This window comes from Stegodyphus dumicola, chromosome 5 (genome assembly GCF_044657685.1).
Source record: "Stegodyphus dumicola isolate Sdum_Otavi_A_Nest chromosome 5, ASM4465768v1".
In the NCBI taxonomy this organism is placed as follows: Eukaryota; Metazoa; Arthropoda; class Arachnida; order Araneae; family Eresidae; genus Stegodyphus; species Stegodyphus dumicola.
This window is the reverse complement of record NC_140772.1, coordinates 171,796,033-171,823,751: the sequence shown is the minus strand read 5'-3', so window position 1 is coordinate 171,823,751 and position 27,719 is coordinate 171,796,033. Positions and strand designations below refer to the sequence as shown.

The 27,719-nt window shown below is 34.1% G+C and overlaps 1 protein-coding gene across 1 annotated transcript in view; it reads left to right on the top strand.

Annotated features, from left to right (window-relative positions):
* LOC118187032 (uncharacterized) overlaps nt 1–27,719 on the top strand; it is a 121,506-nt gene that overhangs the window by 16,504 nt on the left and 77,283 nt on the right. The window contains exon 3 of the mRNA XM_035357216.2: nt 23,042–23,265. Within this exon, the coding sequence (XP_035213107.2) occupies nt 23,042–23,265 (224 nt within the window). The remainder of the gene's footprint in view (nt 1–23,041; nt 23,266–27,719) is intronic.

Below are 27,719 nucleotides of genomic sequence, written 5' to 3'. Positions count from 1 at the left end.
TATAAAAGTAAGCTTGAACTTTCGATTATGTCAAATAGAATTTCTGATATATATTTACTAATATGTAAAGGATCTACAAAGCGAAAGTATGTTTCGAAGTCCATTAAACAAAAAGTGGAATTGCTGCAAAAAAGGGATAAAGGCATATCCTTTGTTTATCTAAACTTTAACGTTTGTTTATCTAAACTTTGTTTATCTTTAATGCTGGGGCAGTGCGCAATGAATTGGCAGTTGATCTGTCAGCAGTATCCTTATCTTCAGGGCAGATGTTTTTATTTTATTTGGCTTATAATTAATTACTAAATGTAGTATTTCATCTCGATGTACTCCGTCTTTGATATGATTTAAATCAAATTCCTCGTCATTATAATTCGCTTCCGATAGCGAAGAAAGTGAGAGAGGTTATTGAAAACGAAAAAATTTCTATTGACAAATTAGTCGGTATTCTCGACACAGCAATTATAGGACTTGAACAGCGGAACTTTGTAACTGAACAAAAAATTATGTCTGTTTATAGAATTAAAGAGAATGTATTATCACATAAAAAACGAAGCAACTTAAACAACTTACATTGAAAGAAATGTTTAATAAAGTAAATAAATAAATATTAAGCTTTTTTTTGTAAATTTTGATACCCTTTAGATCATAATTGTTCTTTATTTCATAAATTAAGGCTTCATATTTTTAATTTTATAATTTCTGTATGCCATCTTACCAAATTTAAACTGATGATCTATAATCCGGAAAAATCGATAATCCGGAATTGCCGAAGAGTCCGGATTAACGACTTTTGACTGTATTTTTATACCGGTTTTGAAATAGTATAAATAATCTTCTTTTGATTACCAGTTCTGATTGAAATGCAAGAAATATATAAGATTCAGCATGTGTACATCATATATTTGCAGTTTGAATTCCCCCTCTCCAATAGAATTTATGAATCTTCAAACCAGATACCTTAGAACGAGGTATATTAATTTCATAACTGCAAAATATTGAGCATTCATAAGGTAGTGCTGTCATTTAGGATCAAACTTATGATTACAGCTTTTGTTGTAGAAAAATTATCGTTTTTAGGAGGTTAAAAAATTGGCAAAAGTCAGGTATATTTTATACGAGGGTTGTAAATTTAATAGTGGCAACACAGCTGAAAAAATGCTACGCAACAAAACCAAAGAATATCGCATATACCACACGTGAACTACATACCTACCTTACCTCTCAGCAAAAAGACTCGTCCTGCCTACGTCACGCGCATGCGGAGTGATGCGAGGAACGGATTCTTGTATTAGCTCGTGGTCTAAAGTAAGTGTTGTCAAGATGTTTTCAAAACAAGAATAACGATGTTAAAAATTAAATGTTCCAGAGGTCGTACAGCACGACAGTGTCATCAAGGGCTTCAAGAGGCTTGCGGGGAATCTGCATTGCCTTACAGAACCGTAGCAAGATGGGTGAAAGCATTCAATGAAGGATGCCAAAACGTGGCAGACATGCTGCGGCTTGGTCGTCCGAGTGTCAGCGATGCAGACGTGCAAGCTGTTGCCGCACTAATGGACAGTGATTGCCGCCAAACGGTTCGTCAGCTGGCCGGACAAACAGGATTAGTGCATATGACTGTGCTGCACATTCTGAAGGAACGCCTGTCCATGAGAAAAATTGCTTCACGATGGGTTCCACATCAATTGACGGAAATGCAGAAATGGCTACAATACGATGCTGCCCGAACCCACCTGGAGCACTATGAGCGCGAAGGAGATGCTTTTTTACACCGTATCATTACGCTGGATGAGACTTCGGCCCGACCGTACCAGCCAGAACTGAAACGCCAATCAAACGAATGGTGTCATCATGGGTCACCATGACATTCGAAATTTCTTCAGAACCCCAGCAATGTGAAAGTTATGGTGATTCTCGTGTACGACTGTGATGGTGTCATCCTAACGCATACCGTTCCCCCACAGCAGACCGTCACTGTGCAGTGTTAGTGCTCATTTTTGGAGCACAATCTTCGACCAGCTTTGAGAAAGAAAACGGCAACACTTTCTGCAGAACGCTCTTGTCATTTTGCATGACAATGTTCGGCCGCATGCAGCGCAAGCTGTGACTGATTTGTTCAAGTGATGGGGCTGGGAAGTGCTTTACCATCCACCATACTTCCCAGATCTAAGCCCTTGTGACTATGACTTAATTCCTAAGATGAAGGAACCACTTTGTGGCACTCGCTTCCAAACTGTTCCTGAGATTCTTGCGGCAGTAGACCGGCCCGTTCAAACTATCAACAAAACAGGCGTTGCTGCAGGTATTCTGCGACTTGTTGGAAACGGGTTGTACACAATGCTGGCGACTATATTGAAGGACTGTAAAACATGGTGACATGAATCACTTTTGTATTCCTTGTAAATAAATAGTTGCCACTATTAAAGTTCCAACCCTCGTATATCTGTGCCCTTTAAATTCATCAACAATAGTTAAATTTCTAAGCAGTTTTACTTTTAACATGAAAATATTCACTTTTGAAACAAAATAACTTTGCAACGTTTAATGCATATTTACACACGAAATACTGAAAACATCTGCGCTTTACATAAGTAAGCACATAGTTGCTTTACATTATTTATAAAATTTCTCCAGTGTTTCTAATTGTATATTCTTTCAGTTATAAGTCTTTTCAACTAAAATCATGTATACACTATATTATTGTGAACTTGCAAAACAAATTGAAGCTTCTTGCTTTTAACAATTTAACAAAAATGACTTCGCTTGGGATAAAAATTAAAATTTACATAGCAACTTTGCACATATGATAAGGACGGAGGGGGGTAGCTGGTATCAAGTCGACTGTTGGGTTGACGAAAAGTTCGAATTTCACATGGAAAATCATTTAACACTAGAAGTGCCAGCGGCAGTCAAATTGACTGCTCAACGAGTTAATGTATATATTCAAATGTAAATGCTTTATAATGCTTTTAAGAATATTAATTACAGTTGTTGAAGAACTTTAAAGAATAACAGATTATTTAATTAAAAAAATTGAATATATTTTATTGTAAATTTCAGCCTACCCTTAATAAAGCACATTTTACAGCTTTTCGCAATTTTTACAAAACACAAATTTTTCAATATGGGAAGTGCATTTTCCACACACATAATATGAACACTTTTTACACACGTCACTTGTTTTGTTGTTGTTACAAAGTCCAATCTGGCATTGATGTCTTTTCTTCGAGAGTCTATTGCTAGATTTGGAAATTTCCTGGGGCAATTTTGCGGTTTTTCTTCTGTTTAAATAATGCTCTCTTAATTCCTCTGCTAATTGAAATAGGAAGTCATGCCTTGTAATATTTTTATCACTCAATTTATGGTAAATAATGTAGGCATTCGTCCCTGCTAAATCCAGCATATTATAGAAAACATGCACAGGCCATCTACGTGAAGCAGCGCAAACAGAATATTTACTTGTCATCTTGTCAACGATATCAACTCTACATTTGGTTTTGTTGTAGAACTGTACTATTTCTGGAAGCTTTTTCTTATTTTGTGAGTCTATATTTACACTTGGATGTAAGGTACTTAGTAGTAGGACATTTTTATTCCTTTTTCCCTGATAGACAGTGAGCGTAGTTTCACCATTCTTTAGCAAAACTGTTTCAAATAGCCCGGTTTTTGATTTCCTTACTTCATGCAGAATTTCTTGTCGATGTCTTCTTACTGCACCGACAAAACTTGTGTTTTTGATTTTAAGTCTTCTAGCTAATGATAGTGAGGAAAAATAATTGTCCGTTGTCAAATTTCGACCTGAATTCAGATAATGGCTTAGAAGACGCATTACTACATTTTCAGGAAGACTTTCAGTTTCACTTCTCGATGTATTTTTTCCAAGATATGGAAAAGCATTGCACATATACTTCGAGTCTACATCGACTAACATCCAAAATTTGATACCGAATTTATCCGGTTTATTCGGCATATGCTGTATAAACTTACACCTGGCTTTGGATGGAAATAACTGCTCATCCACAACTAGATTTTCTCCTGGTTTATAGGAAATCGCACAGTTCTGTATAAATTTATTCCAAATATCGGAAAAAAGTGTAAACTTATCACTTTCTAAACGCTGAGTCCTAGTTGACTTCAAGTCAAATCTTAGATATTTAATAATGTCTCGAAAACGATTGCGAGACATTGTTTCTCAGAAAATAATGTAATTCTTCTGTAAAATAATGTAATTCCTTCTGTAAATAATCAGTGAATGAAAGGAATGTATATGCACGCCAGATGTTTTTCCAAGAAAAATATTTTCTGAGCGAGAATACCATATAAATCTACCCAGTATTACTAGCAGTCATTATGACCGTTCGTGGCGCTTTTAGGTATAACTAGTAATATCTCCGTTAATTTAAATTTCATTCGATTTATATTTGGTACCAATAATTTTCGACATATTTTAGGAAAATACCAAAATTTATGACTTCTTAAGATAAAGGGTTTTTAAGGAATCCAAGACCAAATGACGAAAGCAGTCAAAATGACTGCTCTGGCGCTTCTAGTGTTAAAAAATTAATGACTTGACTTCTAATTAATTTAGTGACTTGAATCTGTTCTCTCAACATTTCGATTTTTGTGATATATTTAATGTTTTGTTTCGGATTTTTTTTAAAGATCTATTCATTCACCTTATAGATTTCTGTTATTGTTGCTTGAAAAACTGTATTTACATTATATATTTTTTACATTTTACTGTGTGCGACAACAACTATCATTTTATCATTTTAAGGTGCTCGAATATTCTTTATTTTTAAAATAACCCTTTGGTCGGGCATAAATATGAAATATCCGTGGCCTATAGGTATTGAAGAAGGGCAGTATTTACTGAAATTTTGCGGGGAGTGTATTTTTAAAATTCACGCTGAGTTAAAACTTATTTAAGGTCATCAACATGAGCGAAGCCGCGGGTTAAGCTAGTATGATATAAAATAAACGGAGAAAGAAGGAGGAAAAAAATTAACTTATCTTTTTTGCATTTTGAAGTCTGCCATTCTTTTCTCTAAAAATTCCTTCCACATAGGTAAACAGTTCAGGCTTTGTACTCTCCTTCAAGGCCAACCTTCAACTTGCAGCAAGGGGTATTTCCCTTTTAGTCTTCTGGCAATGAATCTTCCAGTCTTTCTTCTAGTCTGTTGGAAGTCTGGCCTCTTCTCAGGCTGCGAACTCCCATGTGAGGTGGCTCTCCCTCTGGAACTTTGCGGAAACCAGGTCTCTGACGCTTGATTTTCCTTATTTGTGGTGGTGAGATAAGCTCAACTGAGTGTTTAGACTTCATACTCCTCTTGGCTGACCGGCCCTAGACCTTTTTCTGCTCCACCCGGAATCGTTTCACTGCATTCACACTGACAGTTGGTGATTGTTTTCTTTTCTACGATGGTACTTGCCCTTTCTTTGTTGGCTACTTTAGCTCTTTTCTGGCTTTGATCTCGGGTGGAAGTTGCCAATCTTTTTTTCTTTGGAACTATTCGTTCTGAAGTTTCTGTAATGTTATTTCTTGCCTCTATTCCAGGTTTCTGAAAAAGATCTTTTAGCACTTGAAAATAGCTTCACTTATAGTACGGCTTCACTTGATCATCATATGCGACACTCTGGTGTCCATTTTTAGCCTTTAGTTATGAAGTGGTGAATTTTATTCTCTCTATAATAGATGGGCTTTAGAAGTTTGAATCAAACTTTGCCACCTTATTCTCCGGAGAGCGAGATATGGTTTATTTTTAATACTTTTTGTAATCTTTCTGCCTTTTGGTAGTAGTATATTTTTGCTTCGTCCTTGATGCTAACTGAACTCTTAATTGCCTCATCAATTATTTGTTGTATATCTTTCATTTTGAACCTATTTTTTCTTCACAAAAAATAATTTGTTGTTAACTCTGATGTTAGGTTCCAAAGACACAGACTCTGTAGAGCTACTGGTTTGTTTAATGCCGGACACTAAAGTACATGCTACAAGTACTTCGCCTTTCCTAATGGCTTTCAACTTATATAAGCAACTTTCATCAGGATGACAGTCCTCCATAGGTCAATTAGTGGCAAGGCTACTTGTACTCCTTTTGTGCTGTTACAATTCTTAATACAGTACAAAGTCCAAGATCCGGAATGATGTAAAATCCGGACCTCAAAGCTACCAACAACCTATTTTATAGGAATTTTTTTATATGCTTTATGCATGTGCATTTGATTTTTTCCTCTTATAATAAAATGTGGAGTTCTGATTCTTAACTTCACTTTAGCACTAAATAAAATTCCTCATTGTTGAAGAAACGGTCATTTTAACATAAATTTGTGTGAACAATAATTTGACTCCCTTGCTGTGTATCTGCTTGGCATTCATCTCAAACCAAAGCATTCTATATAAAAATATTGCTGATTTTACACCTTCTAATATTTTATATCCCTCACACCCAACCTGGCAAATCAGCATTTGTTAGATTTTGCTTTCATCTCTGCATGTTTATCCAACACATGACAACTTGAGTAATGACTCATGCAGCAATGTCAAAACAATATTTTACATTAGTAATTGAATAACAAATAGTATGGTAACCTTTTCTGTTGTGATATTATGTGTAGGTTCTCAACCAAAATAAAATTCTATATTCTTTATAAAGGCAAGAAAAACGAACTTACCGTTTCTATCTTCTGGATGGCCAAGATGATTACTCTAATTCTATTCCTCTGAAATAGCTTAGAAAATTTAAGATCTCTTAAAAGAAGTCACTCAGAGTCTTCTGTTGATTACAATACATTATATACAATTATTAAATTACGTTTACATAAACATTACGTGCTTTCCTTCATACAATCTTTCTAGTTCTTGTTCTGGTTCCAGTTCAATGCAAATCAGAGTTCTATTTATGTTTTTGTTAAGATTATTCTAGAGTTTAGATGTCATAGTGCTGATAGTCCCAAGTTTAGATGTAACAGTGCTGATAGTCCAGAGTTTAGATGTAACATCTCCTCTCAATGTTGAGGTCCGACAGTGCAGAGGAACTCAATACACGTATGTCCAGTCGATCAGAAATGGTAAGCACCGAAGCATCTGCAAATTCTTTTCGTATGGTAATCTGAATCAGATCATCTGTTTGTAGGTAGACTGCAGCTGTTGCTTCATCAAGAACTAAACTTTTAGTCTTCTGCAGTAGTGCTCTGGCTATGCACGCCAACTGACCTTGGTCAATGCTAAGATTTTCACCTCCTTCTACAAATTCACAGTCCACTCCATCATCCAAGCTAGATACAAAACTTTTGAAGTGTGCATGATACAGTACAAAATCCGAAATCCGGAATGATCTAAAATACGGACCTCAAGACTACCACACCGTTTCTTTCTTGTAGGCTTTTTACGCATGCGCATTTGATTCCTTTCTCCGCGCATAATAAAACCATCTGGAGAGTCCCAATCCTTAATTTCACTTCGACACTAAATAAAATACCTTGTTATTGAAGAAACAATCATTTTAGCATAAATTTGTACGATCAGTAATTTGGCTTCATTGCTGAATATCTACTTTTTGACACATCTCAAACCAAAAAAATTCATCGTTGATCTGAGGCCAACCTGGCGAATCATTATTTATTATTATTTCCTTTCATCATCGCATGTTTATCAAAACATGACAAATTGAGTAATAACTCATGTAGCGATGCCTAAACAATTTTTTTATGCTGGTAATTGAATAATAAAGGAGTGTGGTAACTTTTTATGTTGACATAATGCTTGGCGATGATTACAGATTTAAGTTAAATGTGCTAAAAAAATATTCACGAGGAAAAATTCACCAAAAATTTCTTTAAATAGATTTTGTTAATGATGCTGATGGACCCAAAGATTACATTTAGAGCTATTTGAATTAAGAATAACTGATTTGTTATTCACGTGAACCCAGAACCAGCACCAGGGCTTGTATGGTCGCATTCAATCACAGAATTTAGGACCCGCAGAGACTGCATCAGGCAGTAAGATATCTAGCACCGGCCCTCAATAAGGCTTAAATATATGGTGAGAATTTATTTATTCAGAACTCTGATAAGCTTTAAGCATGTGCAAGAAATAGACATAAATATAATAAATAAGTAAACTAATACAATTCAGACTTAATTGTCGCACTGCGCGATAGAAGCAAGATAAAATTTAACGGAACAACTTGTTGTTAGTCGCCAACCTCATGATGCGTAGCCAAATATGTATAGTGAAGGATAGCTAAATTTGATGATAATAGCCGCTAATTTTAAAGGTTTTCGGATATCACAAAACAATGGTGAAATTTTCCAATTAACGGATTTTGTAAAGAAATGTGGAGAAGCAGTAATAAATGAAGATAATGTAAAAGAAGTTTTTATATCATGAATGGCGAAATCTGTAGTATGGTTCTAGATCTAGAAAATACCGCTACCGGTAGTTAAGAAAGTGACAGAGAAGTTACTGAAAACCAGAAAATTTCAATTGACAAGTTATTTGGAATTCTTGAAACAGCAGTTACAGGACTTCAACAATGTAACTAAACAAGAGATTATGTCTGTCTACAGAATTAAAGAGAAAGTATTAGCACAAAAAACAAAGCAACTTAAAACAACTTACATTGAAAGAAATGTTTTATAAGGTAAACAAATAAATATTAAGCTTTTTTATATACATTTTGATACCCTTTAGATCATAAATACTGTATTATTTCATATATCACGATTTTAAATTTTATAATTTCTACATGCCATCTTACTAGATTTAAACTGATAATATATTATCCGGAAAAATCCGGAATCCCTGAAGTTCCGGATTTCGGACTTTGTACTGTATCAGTAATGTAGTATAGAAACAAGGTCATTTTTTGAGGAATTTAAAACATTAAAGAATTTAAATTAAAAAACTGTATTTTTAAAATTTAAATTTATATGTAAACTATGAATTTAAATTTAAAGAATGAAATTACTTGGTTTCGTACAAAATATTTTTTGTACTTTTAAAAATGAGAAGGAAAATAAGTAAATAACTATACTAAATCGCAAGAGTAATAATTTCATCAAATTTAATTCTTAGATAAATTCAGGGCATGCACATGTGGATTAATAATGTTATAAAAAGTGCTAGATTTGAAATTTTGAATTTCTCATAAGAAAGTTTCAGAAAAGTCTTTGTAAGTGCTATTTTCAAGTATCTGTCTCTCTTTACTGCTGATGTTCGCACTGAATGTTAAAAAATCAACTACATAGTGCATTTAAATTTAAACACAATGCCTAAAAAGTTCATTATTCTTTTTTGGTATAAATACGAGAGATGATGGTGTTGGTTCAAAATAAAACTAAGATAAGCCACACAAATATTGAATTATTTACATAATGTATGAGGTTACAAGTTAGGTGCTCTATTAGCACAGACAAGGTAGGATGAGCGAATGCATAAATCCGCTGCATAACCACTTCAACTACTAACTAAACAAAATTTGGCTTCTCTCACAAGACAACGCTATATTAAACCCAACAGTTCTAGAACTTGGAACATCTTCCATTTATCTAGATTTATCACATCTAGAACATCTGCCATCAATCTAGATCATCAGTCTATCATCTTGCCAATTCTTAAGGCAAGAAAATTTCACAGTGCTCCTGTATCATTCCGAAAAATTGGGTTACTTTCAGCAATCGGTAAAAATGTGGAGCACATAATATTTCATCAGCTGGTGTTTTTCATTGAACAGAACCAAGATTCTGATTTCCGAGTATGGATTCAAACAAAAGCAATTCAATTCTACAGATACTGAAGTAATTTCCTAAGGCTTCACAAAATAAGCTCACAATCTTTGCAATATTTCTAATGTAATTAAAGCATTTGACTCTCTGTAGGGCCTCATAAGCAGCTTCTGCATCAACAATCATATTCAATAGCTCCCAAAACCATGATGCCAGTCATTTATGCGGTATGATTCTGGATAGCAGCCGTTATGCTATTACATGCCCCACTGCCAAGGTTTTCACCTTGTTTGGTTCTCCTTTGTGCATTTCTTTCAAACATGCATCACTGTTGTGGCATTACGCTGTGTCTGAGCTGTGATTGCTCGATACAAAAGTAAACCCTCTGGCATACCTACAATGCAACCTTGTTCAAACTCTGTTAGTTGTTGGTATGGCACCCTCTGCTGTTGATGAGGCATAGCGACTACTAATTAAACATTCACCGCAGACAGAGGGCAATAAACACATTTCAGTGCACTTTATAGTCCTTTATATAAAGTGGTGGCCAAAATTGTGGACACTTGGAAATTTTCATGTTTTTGAACTTTGTATGCTTATAGGAAATGTTACGTTTCGCAAAATGCAAACTTGTGTATATCATTTTAAGGAGAATTTATTACTGAATTCAATACAAAACACAAAATTCAATTATTTGCAATACAAAAAAAAAGTTATATGTACTTTAATATAAATAAAAAACACAGTTATGAAGTGGTTTGTAATGTCTAGCTTTCCTGGCCAATCACTGTTCTTGTTCTGAGAACTAATCAAATGTTAGTAACTGCCAGTAGAAGCTGACATCATGTTTACACTTGAAACAATTCATTATTTTGCTTTGTTCTGTAGAAGGAGGACCTGTTTCTTATACACTGCAATTACAAGTAGGAATTCTTGTAAAAATGTTTAATATTTAGTCAAAAAGCAATGACATCAAATAAAACTTGCAAGACAGGTAGGTGATTCAGTGACTACATTTGGAGTCCAAAAGTTTTGTTTACGATATCAAGAGACAAATTCAATAAAAAAAAACAAAGAAGGCCGAAAAAGGTGCACCACATCTATTGATGACAGAAGAATAAAAAGACTATGTCTCCAAGATAGAAAAATGTCATCTGCGGCCATCAGAAGTGATCTGAATGATGCTGGTGTTTCTGTCAGTTCAAGAACAATCAGGAGAAGATTAACAGATGTTGGACTGAGAGGTAGAATTCCACGGTAAAAGCCTTATCTTAATTTTCAGCAACGAAAAAAAAAAAAAAGACTACAGCGGACCAAGGAACACATTAATTGGACAGATGATCAGTGGTCACAAGTTATATGGAATGATGAAACTAAGATATTGTTATTCGGTAGTGATGGGCGAAAATATGTAAGACATAGAATAGGAGAAGAGCTACTTCCTGACTGCATTCAAGCAACTGTGAAGAACTCGGTTAGTGTTATGATTTGGTCATGCATGTCAGCAGATGGTATTGTTGCTTTCATGGACACTGAATGCCAGAAAATACATTGACACTATTCTAGAACCAAAACTTCTACCTTCCATCAGAGATCTCTTTTCTAACAATGCCAAAATATCGAAAGAGTGGTTTTGTACAAAGAGTATTAAATTGTTGTCATGGCCAGGAAACAGTCCTGACCTCAATCCTATCGAAAATTTGTGGCACCGTTTGAAAACTGTTGTCCGAATGAGGCGCCCATCAAATAAAAGGGAGCTAATTGAGGCTATAATTGTTTCCTGGTATCGTGTAATAACGAAAGAAGAGCCTAAAACTCTTTGTCATCTCAATGAAACGTCGATGTGAAGCTGTAATCAAAAATAAAGGGTACCCTACTAAGTACTGATAACTCGCTGCAATCATCACTATCTAATGTATATCGATAACTATTATCGTTTAACTTTTTTTATATAGCAAATAATTGAATTTTGTGTTTTGTATTGAATTCAGTAATAAATTCTCTTTAAAATAATATATACAATTTTGCTTTTTGTGAAACGTAACGTTTTCTATAAGCATACAAAGTTCAAAAAGAAAAATTTCCAAAAGTGTCCTCAATTTTAGCCACTACTGGATAGTGAACAAGCAGCTAGTTCTCATTCCACACATGTGTAGTTGCTTTGTAATTCTAATCATTTGCATGTTTTTACCTCATTTTACATTTCCTCTAAGTTTGATTCAATTTGCATAATTCCTTCATTGTGTTGCAATTTTCACAAACATCCCGTGTGATATTTGTCTTTTACTAGTAAACTGATTGAAATGCATGTTCCAGTTTTGTTTCTCATTTTAAGCTTTGTAAGGCATTACCTTTTTTTAGAGAAAAGAGAGACAAAAGTGTGTACTAATCAAAATGTGTGTACATAATGTGGTAAAGCTTGTTGCCGTTCTACAAAGCATAAGATATTTGTTTCAAATTTAATCAGAAACCTTACTGACATAAAAGAAGTGTGTTGCCATTCATAATATATTTGCCATCCAGCTTTAATAAACAGAATGATTTAAAATAAATGTATTGCCACTGCCCCAAGTGCTTCTCGTGACAGAGCTTTTGTCTATTAGCAAAGCATAAGCTATTTATTTTTTTTTTCAAATTTATTCTGCTCTTAATTAACAGATTAATTGATTTAAAAGCAATAAATGCAGATTTATTTCAGTTATTAATTACTAACTGAACTCGAGAAAGTACACTTTCTAGATTCATTAAAAATATCTAGGTATGTAAACAAGAGTGCTTGTCCGTTTGTGTATGTATAATAGATAAAAGTCTACGTTTTTATTCCAGTTGTGATGACATTTTTGCATACTTCAAAACAAGAGGAAAGTCATTGTCTACATCAAATTTCGAAGAATTATCCTGCAGGGTCCACATTCAAGGTGTTTGTTTATATTAGAAAATTAAACTCATGTCACACATCTTAGGTCCACATAGTCATTGTTGCATTCTTGCTATCGGTGAAAGTCATACTTGATAAGCAAGGAATTAATAATTGGTTTTTAGAAACAATATTTTTCCATATTGTCAATTTTGAAATCAAGTTACCCGTCTTACGTTCGCATTGCTGTTTTTACGTTCTCTCTATTAATTCTTACTAAAACTGTTAGATAGTGCCGTGTTTACTTAAGTTCAGTGTAGAATCTTTAAAGCAGAATTTAACTGCACCGTGTGTTAGTTTTTCGCAAATGCAGTATCCGACTATGTTCGGAACACCTTTTTTTGAAAAATCATTTTAAAAAAAAATTTTTTTTTTAAAGATTCCACTCAAAACTTTCCAAAAAATCCTCCTATCCTCCTATTTAAAATTTTGATTTTTACTGAATATTTTGATTTGTTTATACATTACTTTAACTCTTGTTAAGGGTCTGAATTAAGAGTTTTGATGTGTTCATATTATCAACTGAAATATTGCAAATTAAAACAGTGATATAAGAATTTTCAACAAACTTTTATGTTATTTAAAAGTGCATAAATTTACTAAAAATCTTTGTATCCAAAAGCACCTAATTCAGGCTCTTAAGTATATTATGAGAAAGAGTTGTGCCAAATTTTATATGAATTGATCAACAACTGTTTCAGTGATCGCTTTTTAAATGCTGAAATATATGCGAAAATGTAGTTTCTCAGAAACTGCATTTAAAGTATAAATTTACTTATCCAAATCATATTTCTTTATTTTATACACATAACCCCCCCTACATTTATATGTTACACCTTCTACTCTCTCAAGTTTAGAAGAATTTGACTTTCTTATACCTCTCAGTTTTTTCCTAGCATGTTTTGCTATTGGTAACAAATGGCGTTTAGAGTCGACAATACGGAATCCCTCGATAGTAAAAGGACCAGGAGTAATATTTAATGCTCCTAACATAGTCAAGATTCCTTGAAATCCCTCATTAAAATGCACAACAGCATTATATGCACCTAGAGTAAATTTTGGGAGCTCTACGAACACATCTTTCGGCACAATTTGCCATAAACATCTATTGAAACTTTCATTTGCATTTTGAGTTTTCCCATGAAGGCATTTTTTCAGCAGCTTTTGGTCGCAAAGTTCAAAATACAAATGCTTTATAGAGTTAATAATATTTTGTGGAAGGCCATTAGAGTTTTCAGTATATTTTTTGCCTTCAGCTACAGAACATTGATATTTGCACCAACTATCAGTGCCCTTCGGACACTGTCCATGCATTGTTTTATTTATTCCCGAACAACTGTGACAAAAGGCTGCTACAACCACAGTCTGCATTGCAAACAAATTATTTGAATTGTTACGAATAGCAATTCCGTAGCAGTTTTGCAATTTATTTATAAATTTGTCATGAAAAGGTAGAGGGTTTCCCTTTACCCCCTACCTTTTCATAATTAGCTTTGAATTTACGCAAACATGTCCCGTGTTTTGTATATGCCCGATACATTCATATTTTGTGATGCTGTCTTTCCCATATACATCTTTGACAGCTGAATATCCTTGAAAATCACCTTCACCATAAAATTCTGTATACTTCAATTGGCTCGAGTGTTCAAATTATCCTGTATGAACCGACTGCCTCCATACTCAATGATGAACCATAGTTGTTTGAAGAACACACGTGGGCTTTAGTTTCATTCATTTTATTTACTTGATTACAAATTCTACAGCTTTCTAGACATTACTTCAACATCTAAGACTTTACCTGTATCAATCGATAAAACAGTGATGCAGCCATTCAAAGAATGTCATCGACATTGCCGTAGCAAGATATAACACAAACTCTTTCAGAATCATTTACTTACATTTACTCATTTACTTACATCATCAAGCTCTTGATTTCTGGTGTAGCTTCATTCATCGAATCTTGAGCAACAAACTGAGGCAATATGCAAACGTGTTTTTTTTTTTTTTTTTTCCCCAATTTTTATAACCTGCCTTTGACAAGCAGGGCATATTGAATGTTGCACACAGTTTTTTGCTAGTTGAATATCTTTTTACTATTAGCCTCATAGCAAAAACAAACTGAATGTGTTGTTCATTTTATTTTGTTTTTTACTTATTGCAAATTACAAAAACTGCAGTTTTAACGTTTGATAGACATGTTTGAAGCCAAACCAAAAGTGGAATCTTCTACTAACTCTAAACATGTTGATAAACATAATGGGCAACACAATGGTTTAAATTCATCTGCAGATATTTCGGAGTCAGTTATATGGTTTCCAAATAAATTTGATTTATTGATCATATTTTCATATTTAATTTGTTATATAGATTTAATTTTCGTTTCATTTGCTGTATTTTTATTTTTAATAACAGTATAGAAGTATGATGTCCGCGGAATTTTCGCTTCTGAGTCACACACTTATTTTTGGCCGTTACCCATGTTAAAATTAAAATAAAAGATTAAATTCAATAACTTGCATAAACTTTAAGAAATACACAATCAATAGAAAATAATATCAAGCATTGAAATCCATGTAAATATCTTACACTATGCTAGAAATAGTAAACAACATTTGATGTTGCCAAACAGTATTTCAGAAATTATAAAAGGTAAAATGAGGCCAAACATGAAAATACAAGCACTATGCAGATATTACTTAAATATAATGAAAAGACATGTAAATTATCCAAATGACAACAACTTCCGGTTGTTTTGAGAGCTACCGTTTTGCACTGAAACGGATATAATATGATTTGTATTTATCATAGAATTAAAATGAAGACGGTTTTAGAAAGCCAAGATTTCAAATATAACAAAAAAATAATAAAAGAATAACATAAAATATGCTGTTTTCACCAAAATTCATCTTTTTAACATAGTAACCTTAAGTTTAGTGTAGAATCGTAATAGGTTTCTATTTATCATAGAATTAAAATGAAGATGGTTTTAGCCAAGATTTCAAATATTTTAATAAAAGAATGAAATTAATTCGATATTTTCACCAAATACATCATTTTAACATAGTTGGATCCGTTAATTGTGCATGTAATGTTTAATATACGAAATTTACGCATGCAGTATGTATGCTATGCGAAACTTTGTAAAGTACCAATATAAGATACATGCAAAATAATATTTTTTATGAATTTATATTACATGTATAACATGGTTATTAAAAAATACCTAGCTTTTCTGTAAGAAGTGCTGTCTAAACGCAGGTGTAACACACTGGATAGCCTATGGAAAGAAGTGCAAGAAAATACTTCACAGCAAACTACAATTGTTAACTGAAAGAAGGGTGCATTTTGTTTGGGAAATTGAAGCGTAGGTTTAAAGTCCAGAGACTGCACTTATTGCAGCAATGTCGTGCCTACCAAAGTAACAGGTGGCATGAAGATGAGCAACTGAGTCTCTTTCTGTAGTAACAAGGCCTCGATGGACCAGTTTCTTCAGATGTCTCCATGGGAAGAAATCCAAAGGTGTCAGATCTGGCAGTCATGGCGGCTATAAAACTGAATCTTAAAGTTCAATGCAGAATTTAAGTGGACTTTGTGTCAGTTTTTTGTGAATGTTTCGAATACTGTAAAGAAATCTTTTGAAATGATAGTGATTTTCCAAAAGCTTTCATGTTTGAAAAAGACATAACTGATAACAAAGCAAATGTCAGGTTTTACTAAAACTTTTATTTGGCACCATGTTAGTTTTGTGCTGTTCAACAGTTTCATTCAAGGTGAATTGTACCTTGAACTAAAATAAGAGTCAAATCACCCTTTATATAAGATTTTGGAAAATTTATCCCCATTTTCTGAAATGAAGTCTCTTTTCGATGTCTCTAAAGCTTAGGCAAATAATTTTTTGTTGCCAAACCAGGAAACAAAAACTTTGGATACGTGTAAGTATGACATTATTATTTAAATTTAATGTAATATAACTCGTATTAATTATAGAATCAACGTGGCAATAACATTCCGTGTCAGTTATTTTAAACCTAAACAAAAAAGTTGCCAACAGCAGCTATTTATTTAAAATGCCGACACTAACGAAACATTTTCGACACACAAAGACGTCGCCTGAAATCGCTTGCTTTCTTCAACGTTAGAACATGACCTTATTTCAACTGGAGTAGTGCAGTTCTGTATGTAGACTTATTGAAGAGCTTAGCTATTTGAGATCTGGGACACACTATAATGGATATGAAAAAAAAAAATTATATAGGATATGGTACCATTTTTGGAGTGTCCTAAACTCTATAGCTCGTTTAGCGTTTATGTAAATCCAGTACTAGTGTGGCATACTGTAATATAATATGGTAGGTTTAGTGTGTCATCAGTTATTGGTGTAGGGCTAGCAGTGGGACATGCTCAGGGAGGAGCCAGTAAATGCTTGTTACCTTGGAATAAGAACGTGGTGGCAACTGAAAACACTAGTGTGCCTCATCACTTTTTATGTGTGTGACTATTCAGTAGAAAATAAGCCTTTAGCCCCTTAAGGACCAGTGCCAGGAGACAAAGCGCAGTCATGGGACCAGACCCACTGAAATGTATCGTCGCCACCGGCCCGTACATTTTCAGCAGTTAAGCTTAATTTTACAAAAAAATCGTATGAAATCAGCATTTTGATATTGACTTCAATTTTTGAAGTTTCGCTTTTAATGTGTATTAATATGAAGAATGTCGCATTAATAGAAATAAACAGGCAAAATTCTAAAATCATAACTATACGCACAGAATAAGTACTATAAAAATGAAAAAAATTACAAATATGAAATTTAAAAAAAAATACTCAACGAGAATTACCTGTAAGTAATTAAATTCCAATTTTAAAATTCTGCTGTGTGTGAAATAATTCAAAACAAGGATCGACACACAGTCTTACATTGCATATTTTGCACTCAAAATATGTTGTTTGTTTTTGCTTTTCCTTGATTTTAGCGCACACAACGCATCTTTTCCTACCTTTATTACCTTTTCCGTCAACGTAAATTTTTGGAAACTGTCTTCCAGTTAGATGGAAAGGTGAATTGTCTAGTGATTTTGGACAAATTTTTAAGTTTTTAAGTAAGGTCTCTAAAGCTGCTATCACACGTCGCTTTCTTTCAGAAAAGCAACTGTTTGGAACAATTTTTCTGCTTTGTCACAACAGCCAATCACCATACATCACTTAGGGGTTAACACAGCGGAAACTGGTTCCCCACTATAAACAAGCTGGTAGCTTATTGGGTGAAAACGAACAACCTGCAATTTTTTTGGAACGGAAGGAAAAAGTCGCATGTTTTTCTTTCAGTAGTAAACAAGGCAGAAAAGCTGTCTGAAGCAGTTGTTCGTGTGAAACAAATGCTGTGTAATATGGTCCTTAGCCATGGCTAACAGAATGAAACTGAATATAACCCCAACACATGTCCCAAAACTTCTTCAAAAGACACTCAGAAATATTTCATCCTTAAACCCTGTGTGACATCAGGTTTATATTAGAAAACTTCCTGTTTTTCTAAATCGAAAACAGTGTCCACGATGACTGGAATGTGATCAAGGAAAGACCCCCCCCACACACACACACAGACACTGGCGGGATATCTGTTATTGATCACGTCAATATATACACATTATACATAATTACATTATATGTAAAGTAAATACATTATAAAAATATAATGCCTGTGGCTTATATATAATGACCAATTAAAACGAGTAAGAAAAACAAAAACTCTTACAAAAACGTATACAGAACGCTGGGCTGGTAGGGGTGGAATTGTTGTGCCACGTATATATGACATTGGTCCTGAACGGTTTAAGTGTTTTCAAAACAACATTGTTGCCCAGGCGTCAAACAGATATTACAGCTTTATAAGTTTTTAAATGTTTAATGGTATCGGTATCAATTTATAAAAATTCATTTTAAAATACAGTCGAATCCGGTTAACCTGACCAGCTGCTTTTTCGGACCAAATCCTAAAGAACCGAAACAATACATAAGCCTAATATTATTCACTTATTTGGACCAAAATTCCATTTAATCGGACCAAAAAACGTGAAAGCGAATAAGAAACAGAAGCCACAAGTCGGCCACGTACAGTGGATGTATAGGTGGTCTGCGACATATAGGAGGATTTGTAGTTGCGGCTTCCCAGGAAAATGCTTTATCAAAGGTCAGGAATTCCTTAAAGTGCATGACAAAAGTAAAACCGGTGGGAGGTGAACACGCGCACCATTTTCTTATACCTTTCTGATGCAAAAGCAAAGTTTAAAGGTATAAAAAACATTTAGCAAAAATAGCAATAGAAGTTCCCTAAGATTATGTATTGTACAGACATAGATGACAAAAATATTTTTAAACTTAACCAATTTATTAACAATATATATAGAAATAAAAATACAATAAATAAATTTGATCAATACCAGAAACTTAAAGGGTGTAACATAATCATTGTCAAAAAATCACACTCAGTTAACTATTCATTAACCCCAAGGGTTTTTCCTTTAAAGAATATTGCACTATTAATGATACAGTAAATATATTACCTGTTCTATGAATACTGGCATTCAATTACTCGCAAAAAAACACAGAAAAACTATCGATTAATTTGAATATCATTTGACTAAAAAGGTCTATGCTTTTGGTCAAGAAGGCACCTGAAAAATTAAATTAAACCTTGAATGCACTTGAATTGGTAAATGCCGCTCACTGCAGTTGCTTACAGGAAATCATAGCTGGGAAAAACATCGCCGCTAGACCTGAAAAACGCTTGTGTTAAAGATGCCGCCTTCAGCAGTTGCTCATTGGAAACCACAACTTGAGATTTATTGCCGCTCAATCTTGGAACAGGATGCCGCCCACTGCCGTTGATCACTGGGAACCACAACTTGAGATTTGACACCTCTTAGCCATGGAACAGGATGCCGCCCACTTCAGTTGATCACCGGGAACACAGCTTGGAATTGGATGATGCTCAATCTTGGAAAAGCCAACATGGCCCGGAACCACGATAATTATCGCTGGACGACAAGCATCGCAATAACGTCTTCCAATTAGCAGCACACCAGGAGCAATGAAAAACAGGAACAAGAAGGACTAAGCCAGAGCGATGCGAGATACTTATACATGAAGTAGACATGACGTCATCTCATGGCAGCCAATCAGCTGTTGGCACAACTCAGCTTTCCAGATGATGTAACCTTGAGTTTCGATTTTGCATCTTAATTAGGCTGAAAGAGTCCGTTCTTAATACAAACAGTGACAGTGAAAGAGAAGTAGAAGTAATTGCTATATCCCTTTAAAATAAAAACTAAACCTCGTGTAAAAATTAGAATTATTTCAAGGAGGAGAGGTGAAGCAGAAAAAGGGTTACAATAAGCCATATTTTCAACACTTTCTTTGACCTGTGCCTCCGAGTTTTGAGGAAATGAACAGTAGAGTGTCAGTCTCCACCTGAAAGGAATTGTCACCTGTCAAATCATGATTAAAGTTTACAGGAGAAAGCTATCATTTCATCACCTCTTTGGGATAATTTTAGTGCCAAAGCTTTGAATGGCGAGCATTTTATCTCCCTCTTAACCTCAACATCTTGAACTCGAAAGAAGGTTTCTTCAGACCACTTTAGTCAGTGATCTGTGCGCGTGTCTTGTCTCCCCTGCCAAAATGCCACGACTGGACTTGACGTTAGTTGAAAAAATTGGTTTCCTGGATAAGATCAAGCAACAACCACGAAACGCCAGCATTGGTTGGTGGAAATAACTGGAATGGCAAAGACTACAATTTCTCTTGATAAAACAAGAGAATGAGCTGCAAGAAGAATGAGCACAATGTGAAGGACGAGGAGGAACTTCAAAAAAACGGAAGCGTGAAGGCAATGACCCAGATGTCAATGAGGCCCTTAATGAATGGTTTGCCATTGTTACTGGCTTACTGTTTGAGTAAGCAACCCAATGTTAAAATGCAAAGCAGAAGAACTTGTTAAAAGCTGGGCCACAATGACTTTAAAGCTACGGACGGTTGTCTCGATGGAAATTTAGACATGACATAAAATTCAAGAAAGCACATGGCGAGAAAGAAAGTGCTGATAGTGCAAATGCCTGAGGAATGGAAATCAACAAAACTGCCCGAGCTTCTTGAAAATTTTTCAGCTGATGACATCTACAATGCTGATGAGACTGGGCTGTATTATCGTGTCACACTGGACAACTCGTTAAGTTGCAAACATGTTGCACTCTCTGGCTCTAAAAAAGGAATGGATCGCGTAACTGTCTTTTGCTACTCGGACATGTCGGGAATGGACTGGAGGAAGCTGTTGTGTTGGTTATAGGAAAAAGCACTAAGCCTCACTGCTCTAAAGGACTTAGGATGGAGAGTTTACCAGGTGTGTATTGTGCGAACAGAAATGAGTGGATGACCTTTGAACTTTTTAAAGAATGGCTGAAAGATTGGGACAGAGAGCTACAACGCCAGTCGAGAAAAGTGCTGCTTCTTGATAATTGTGCAGCCCATCCTCATTTAGATTGCTTGATGAACGTCCGACTGGAATTTCTACCTTCAAGGACCACAGCTTTGGTCCAGCCAATGGACATGGGCATCATAAAAAATTTTAAGACCCTTTATCATGCAAGGTTGGTTGGTTAATTACATACTTGAAGCAATTGAAGAAAGTTTGCTGACCTCATTGTCAAAAGCCAGCAAAGTCAGTGCAAAGGTCAACATCTTACAAGCAGTTACATTTGTGGCCGACAGCTGGCAAAAAAATGAGCAGTGAGACAATTCAGAAGTGTTTTTCTCACTGTGTTTTTATGCTCTTGGTTTTGGAGATGGATGTGGACATGCTCATTGAAAGTGAAAATGATGATTTACATGTGAAACTTCAACAACAGGTACAAAATTGCAAAAAATTTTTACCCGTTGACAATGAGCTTCAATGCTACGGTAAAAATGAAGATTACGACGCTGCATTCGTTGCTCGAGTTGCAGCAAAACACGACAGCATCGGAAGACCAAGAAAGTGATGATGGTGATGCCGCTAATAAGTTGGTGCAAGTAACAACACAGGATCAGAAGAAATGCATTGAAACTTTGCATCGGTATTTCATGTAGGAGGAAAATGAGGGCAGTCCCATTGCTGCATTAGAAGTTTGTGGCGATTTTGTTCACGTGCAATCCGTCAAGAGAACACGTTAGATCACGTTGGATAAGTTCTTCAAATGTTGACTGGAACTTGGTAAGAACTTTTTTTTATTGTGCTTCGCATGCTGAGTATCATAGAGATTGTTTCTTATAATTTGTTTCTAAATTAATTTTCTCAATGAAAAAAGTTTTGACTCTAGTTCTTGTTTGTACATGTATGTTCATCATACGTGTGTACCGCACAATAAAGGTCATAATTACATTTTAGTACATGATTTACATGTACATTTACTATTTGCTACATATAGCATGTCCCGTCTTGCAACATAGGACATGTTCGTGTAATCGTACCAGCCGGTTATTAGGACCAAAACGATCACTTCCCGATGTGGTCCGATTAACCGGAATCAACTGTATATCATTTGTAAATAGCAAATTTATAGCTAAAGGGAGTGAAGTCATTCAGTAGTTTCATATCTTTGCTATTTAAGTATGTATCTTCACTAAAAAGTAATACAAATGTGTCCTACTATAGAATCATTAGGTTAGTTTGAAGCAGGAAATGTGAAAAGTGAGCAGTGTCCTTGCTGAGACTCCAAACCTGGACTTCTTAAATTATGTGCCGAGTGTGCTCCCGTTACACCACGAACCCACGCAGAAAGAAGAGAGAAAATACCTTATATACTCCCTTTTTTAAAGGACGATTGGATTTTAGTTGCCAAATCCTGGTAGTGACGAATCATCATCCACCATCTTTTTTAGTTTAGACAACACTGTAGAGACATTAGGTTATTACGAAGCAGGAAACATGAAAAATGAGCAATGCCTTTGCTGGTCTCGAACCTGTACCTCTCGAATACATGTTGTCGAACAAGTGTGTTACTGTTACACCATGAAGGCATGCAGAAAGGAGGAAGAAAATACCTTATACTACATGATTAAGGATATGTGATCTGAAATCTTTTTTATGATTGGGATATGTTGTTTCAGGAATTTTTTGGAGAACTGGAAAAAAAATAAGCATGAAACTTTAAGCACATCTGTGTTACAAAGAATGAAATTAAAATTTTTAGTATTTAAAAGTCTGGATGAAAGCATTAATGTAAAATGAAAAAGACAGAATTCTTTAGAGCCTACTTCAATTTAAACTTGGAAGTGGTGATGTTGGCTACCATATTATAGTTATCAAATTTAATAAATGTTGACTGGGGATACATTTTTTATGTTTTGTTTTTGTATTTTAACAGGAAAACTCTTCTTTGTATTTTCTCTCCTATATGGAGTAAAGTCACAAGGAAGCAAGATTTATTGAAGACTATATCTCTCTACTTTAACAAGTTTCCTGTGATAACAAAAGATTATGCAGAGGTTTTTAAAACAGTATGCAAAGTTGCTTCTGAGCCTTGGAGAAACTCTTTCTTTCTTTGGGATGATTTATTTGAATCAAACTTAACTATCGAAGATACAGAAGGTAAATATAAAAATTGAGATTTATATTTTTTTATTACTGCATTATAAATCTGTACATTAAAGTTGCTTTAATACTGAAAATAGTTGTAAGCATTTTTTAGTTGTTTTTAATATTGCTTTCAAAACTAATAATATTGGGACTTACTATGTAAATATTGTTAAATCTTGATTAGTTTGATTTAAATTTACACTAACACATTGATCTTTTTCAATAAATATTAAAATTGTTTGGAGATATATGATGATTTGAAAAGGTGTAGTTAAAACTATTTACTTACAGATATCCTTAACCACTTGCACTCCGACTGAATTTCACGGTTGCGGTGCCATGCACTACAATATAACAAGCGGTAAAGTATCTCATTTACGCCGCCCCGCATCTGCGAGTGCAATCCAGAGCGGTAACTCGAGAAATAAACAATCTTGCTGTTAGGCGACATTTGCACCACATTATTTTCATTTTTGCACACGGTTTGAGACAAAAGCATCTCGACGTGCCGAGCACGTCTTTTTAGCGCAAGTGGTTAAAATGTCATGCCTATAAGTAACACTGCTTTTTTGAACTTGGTATTATAGTAGCATTAAGCTTATTCCAGTTTTGATTATGTACATGTACACATGTGGCTCTTTCAGCCAAAAAGTTTATTTATGAAATGACTAATGGTAAACTTGAAGAAGCTTAACCACTATATGTTTTTTCAGTTTAATTGCAGTTATAATATAACTACTGCAACTGCAGATGTCAGTGCAATTTATGCAAATCTTTTAAACATTCCAAAGTTCAAAAGTAGTTCTACAGATTATGTAATAGCAGTTTTGCCTCTTGAAGATGTCTTGAGAGAATGGGACTATTACCTTTGCCATTATGGCATTTCACCTTTGGGCCAGTTTGCTGTCAGGCCAATTTGCCATTGACATATTTTTCTATACATGCTTATATATCTTGACATATAAAGTTAATTTAGTATGATTTTGTTTACTTACAACACTTAAGGCCTCTACTGGGCCTCTCTCATTCTACTGAGCCTCTTGTTTAAATTTTTAAAGAAAAAAGTTTTCATAATTAAACAAATTTTTTAGGATTACTTAAATACAGTCAAAAGTCGTTAATTCGGACACCCATAATCTGGAATGATCTATAATCCAGACCTCAAAGCTAAAAATTTTCTGCGCATGCGCCGCATTGACACATGTGCATAGGCATTTACGCGTGCGCGTAAGACCTTTACGACGGTGCATATGCGTGTGCGCAAGCGCAGAATACGTTTTCGCGTGCGTGTTTAATGTATAATGGACGGTATAAGCTAAAATTATCTAATTATCTATTTCAGTTAATGTTGATGATTGCGTTGTTCCTTAATCTTCGAAGTGGATCCGGCTTATTATTTTTTGCAGACTGTAAGAGCAATTTTATAAAAGTAAACTTGAACTTTCGATTTTGTCAAATAGAATTTCCGATGCTGGAGCTCCCAAAGGATCTACAAAACGAAAGTATGTTTCGATGTCCATCAAACAAAAAGGGGAATTGCTGCAAAAAATGGATAAAGACATGAAGAAGGTGACAGAGAGGTTAGTGAAAACGGAAAAATTTCGATTGACAAGTTAGTCGGTATTCTCGGCACAGCAATTATGGGATTTGAACAGCGGAACTTTGTAACTGAACAAGAAATTATGTCTGTTTATGGAATTAAAGAGAAAGTATTATCACATAAAACGAAGCAACTTACAACTTACATTGAAAGAAATGTTTAATAAAGTAAACAAATAAATATTAAGCTTTTTCTTTTTTGTAAATTTTGATACCCTTTAGATCATAATTGTTCTTTATTTCATAAATTAGGGTTTCATATTTTTAATTTTAGATGATCTATAATCCGGAAAAATCGATAATTCGGAATCGCCGAAGTCCCGGATTAACGACTTTTGACTGTATTACCTTGAAATTCATTTAGGGGATTAAAAAATTTCAGAGGGAAGAGATACTTATTATGAACAACGAATGGGTGGTAATCTTCCATCTTAAAATTGAAAAAAGTATAAGCTAGCTGATAAAAAAAGTTTGTCATTAGTTATTTTAAAAAATGATCATATAGCAGAGTATCTCAGGTTTAGCTCATAATTATGAAATGAGATAATTTTGTTGTATTTGATATTGACATAATTTTCTAACTCTGTGTAATTTCTTTGTGCCCACATTTGTAAGCAAGTAATTTATATATTATAAGCAACCTTTGTTAAGTAATCTATTTCTGCTTGATGGCAAAATGGCCTATGGTGAATCAGCTGCCAAAAGTTTGTCTTGTCAGCAAAGAAGCAGTGGTAAAACGACAATGGCTGAAAGTCCTAGATCCTCTTAAGAAAGGTTGTTCAATTCCATTTGATGAAAGCATTTTGTGGGCTGTTGTGGAAGAAGATCTTCACCAGACATTGAAGAAATTAAGAAAGAATAAATGTTTCTTGATCAATAGTTCAAACTTTAAATTCTTTCAGGAGTTTCTAATTTTTAGTATATTGTTACTCCATTTGCTCTGTTTTGAGAAAATGCCAAAGTCCTGCATCTGCAATTCCTCAGAAATCTCCGTTTCGTCTATATTGTCTTGCTTTTTATGGAATGATAAATGTTCTGTAGGCAAATTATGTAAAAAAGTCATGATAAGGCTATTATATGAAAGATGTTCATTCCTCAAAAATATAAATATTTAAAAAAAATAATGAAAGACTGCTATTAAAAGATTTTTATTCAAAATACATAAAGAAAAGTGGAAATTGTGTGAAACAAAATTTATGCCTTTTGTATTAAATGAAACAGAATTTTCGTATAAAAAAATAAGAAATTATAAGTAACCTATTTGTAGCAGTATGGAAGGCTTGAATGACATTCTGAATTCACTTCATTACTTTTTCACTTAGGAACATTTCATGAGCATACACTTGATGAATCCTTGGCCACTTCCATTGGACAGGGCAACTGTTGAGTTTCTCTCTGACCAGAGAGGAATTTCATGTTCAGGAATTTCTTCAGGTCTAAGCAAGTTCTTAGAACATAAAAATCTATGATCTCGTATATAGTTGTTTTAAGATTCTTTCAGAAGTTCGAAGTCGGTAGAAACTGTCCTTTGTCACATTCAATATAACTATAAACAATATATTGCATAAAATATTATATATTTTTTTTATGCACTGTATGTACTATGAATATGTATTTCTTACTTTGGCAGTTTGACATCTGAGATTCTGTAGAATGCCTAATAATTATTTATATATGCTAATATTTAATTGTTTCATATATTGTCAGTTAGTTTCTGGCATTCTGTGAAAAGTGCAGGTATTCTATAGGATGTCGGATTTCAATGTTTACTAGTAACGTGCACACACACATGTAGTATAAGCAAAAAGAATTGTTGAAACTATGCCTTTTGCTGCTGCAAATAATAAAAACTATTAAATTTTTTGAAGAAATGGTTGAAGTTTAAATTAAATTCCCTACATTATGAAGAGCAAGTAAAAAGGCATTTTTTATTTGACAGTAAAATTAAAATCAAAACTATCCTTGATGATTTAAATTAAAATTGGAAAAAGACAAACTATAGAAATGTAATTGATGTTGATCTCCTTTCTATGGTCTCCTATGGCTTCTCCCTACTGACAACTGCAGAAGAAAGTTGAAATTTATTATATTTCTACATTTTATTCGTTTTTTAATTTGAATTACAGTCAAAAGTCGTTAATCCGGACTCGTCGGGACTTCGGCGATTCCGGATTATAGATCATCATTTTAAATCTGGTAAAATGGCATGCAGAAATTATAAAATTAAAAATATGAAACCGTAATTTACGAAATAAAGAACAATTATGATCTAAAGGTTATCAAAATTTAAAAAAAAAGCTTAATATTTATTTGTTTACTTTATTAAACATTTCTTTCAATGTAAGTTGTTTAAGTTGCTTCGTTTTTTATGTGATAATACTTTCTCTTTAATTCTATAAACAGACATAATTTCTTGTTCAGTTACAAAGTTCCGCTGTTCAAGTCCTATAATTGCTATGTCGAGAATACCGAGTAATTTGTCAATCGAAATTTTTTCGTTTTCAATAACCTCTGTCACTTTCTTCGCTATCCGAAGCGAATTATAATGACGAGGCATTTGATTTAAATCATATCAAAGACGAGGTGAAATACTACATTGAATAAGCAATTATAAGCCAAATAAAATAAAAACATCTGCCCTTAAGATAAGGATAGTGCTGACAGATCAACTTCCAATTCATTGCACGCCGCTGCCTGCCGCGTTAAAGATAAACAAAGTTTAGATAAACAAACGTTAAAGTTTAGATAAACAAAGGATATGCTTTTATCAATTTTTTGCAGCAATTCCACTTTATATTTAATGGACTCCGAAAGATACTTTCGCTTTGTATATCCTTTACATATTAGTAAATATATATCGGAAATTC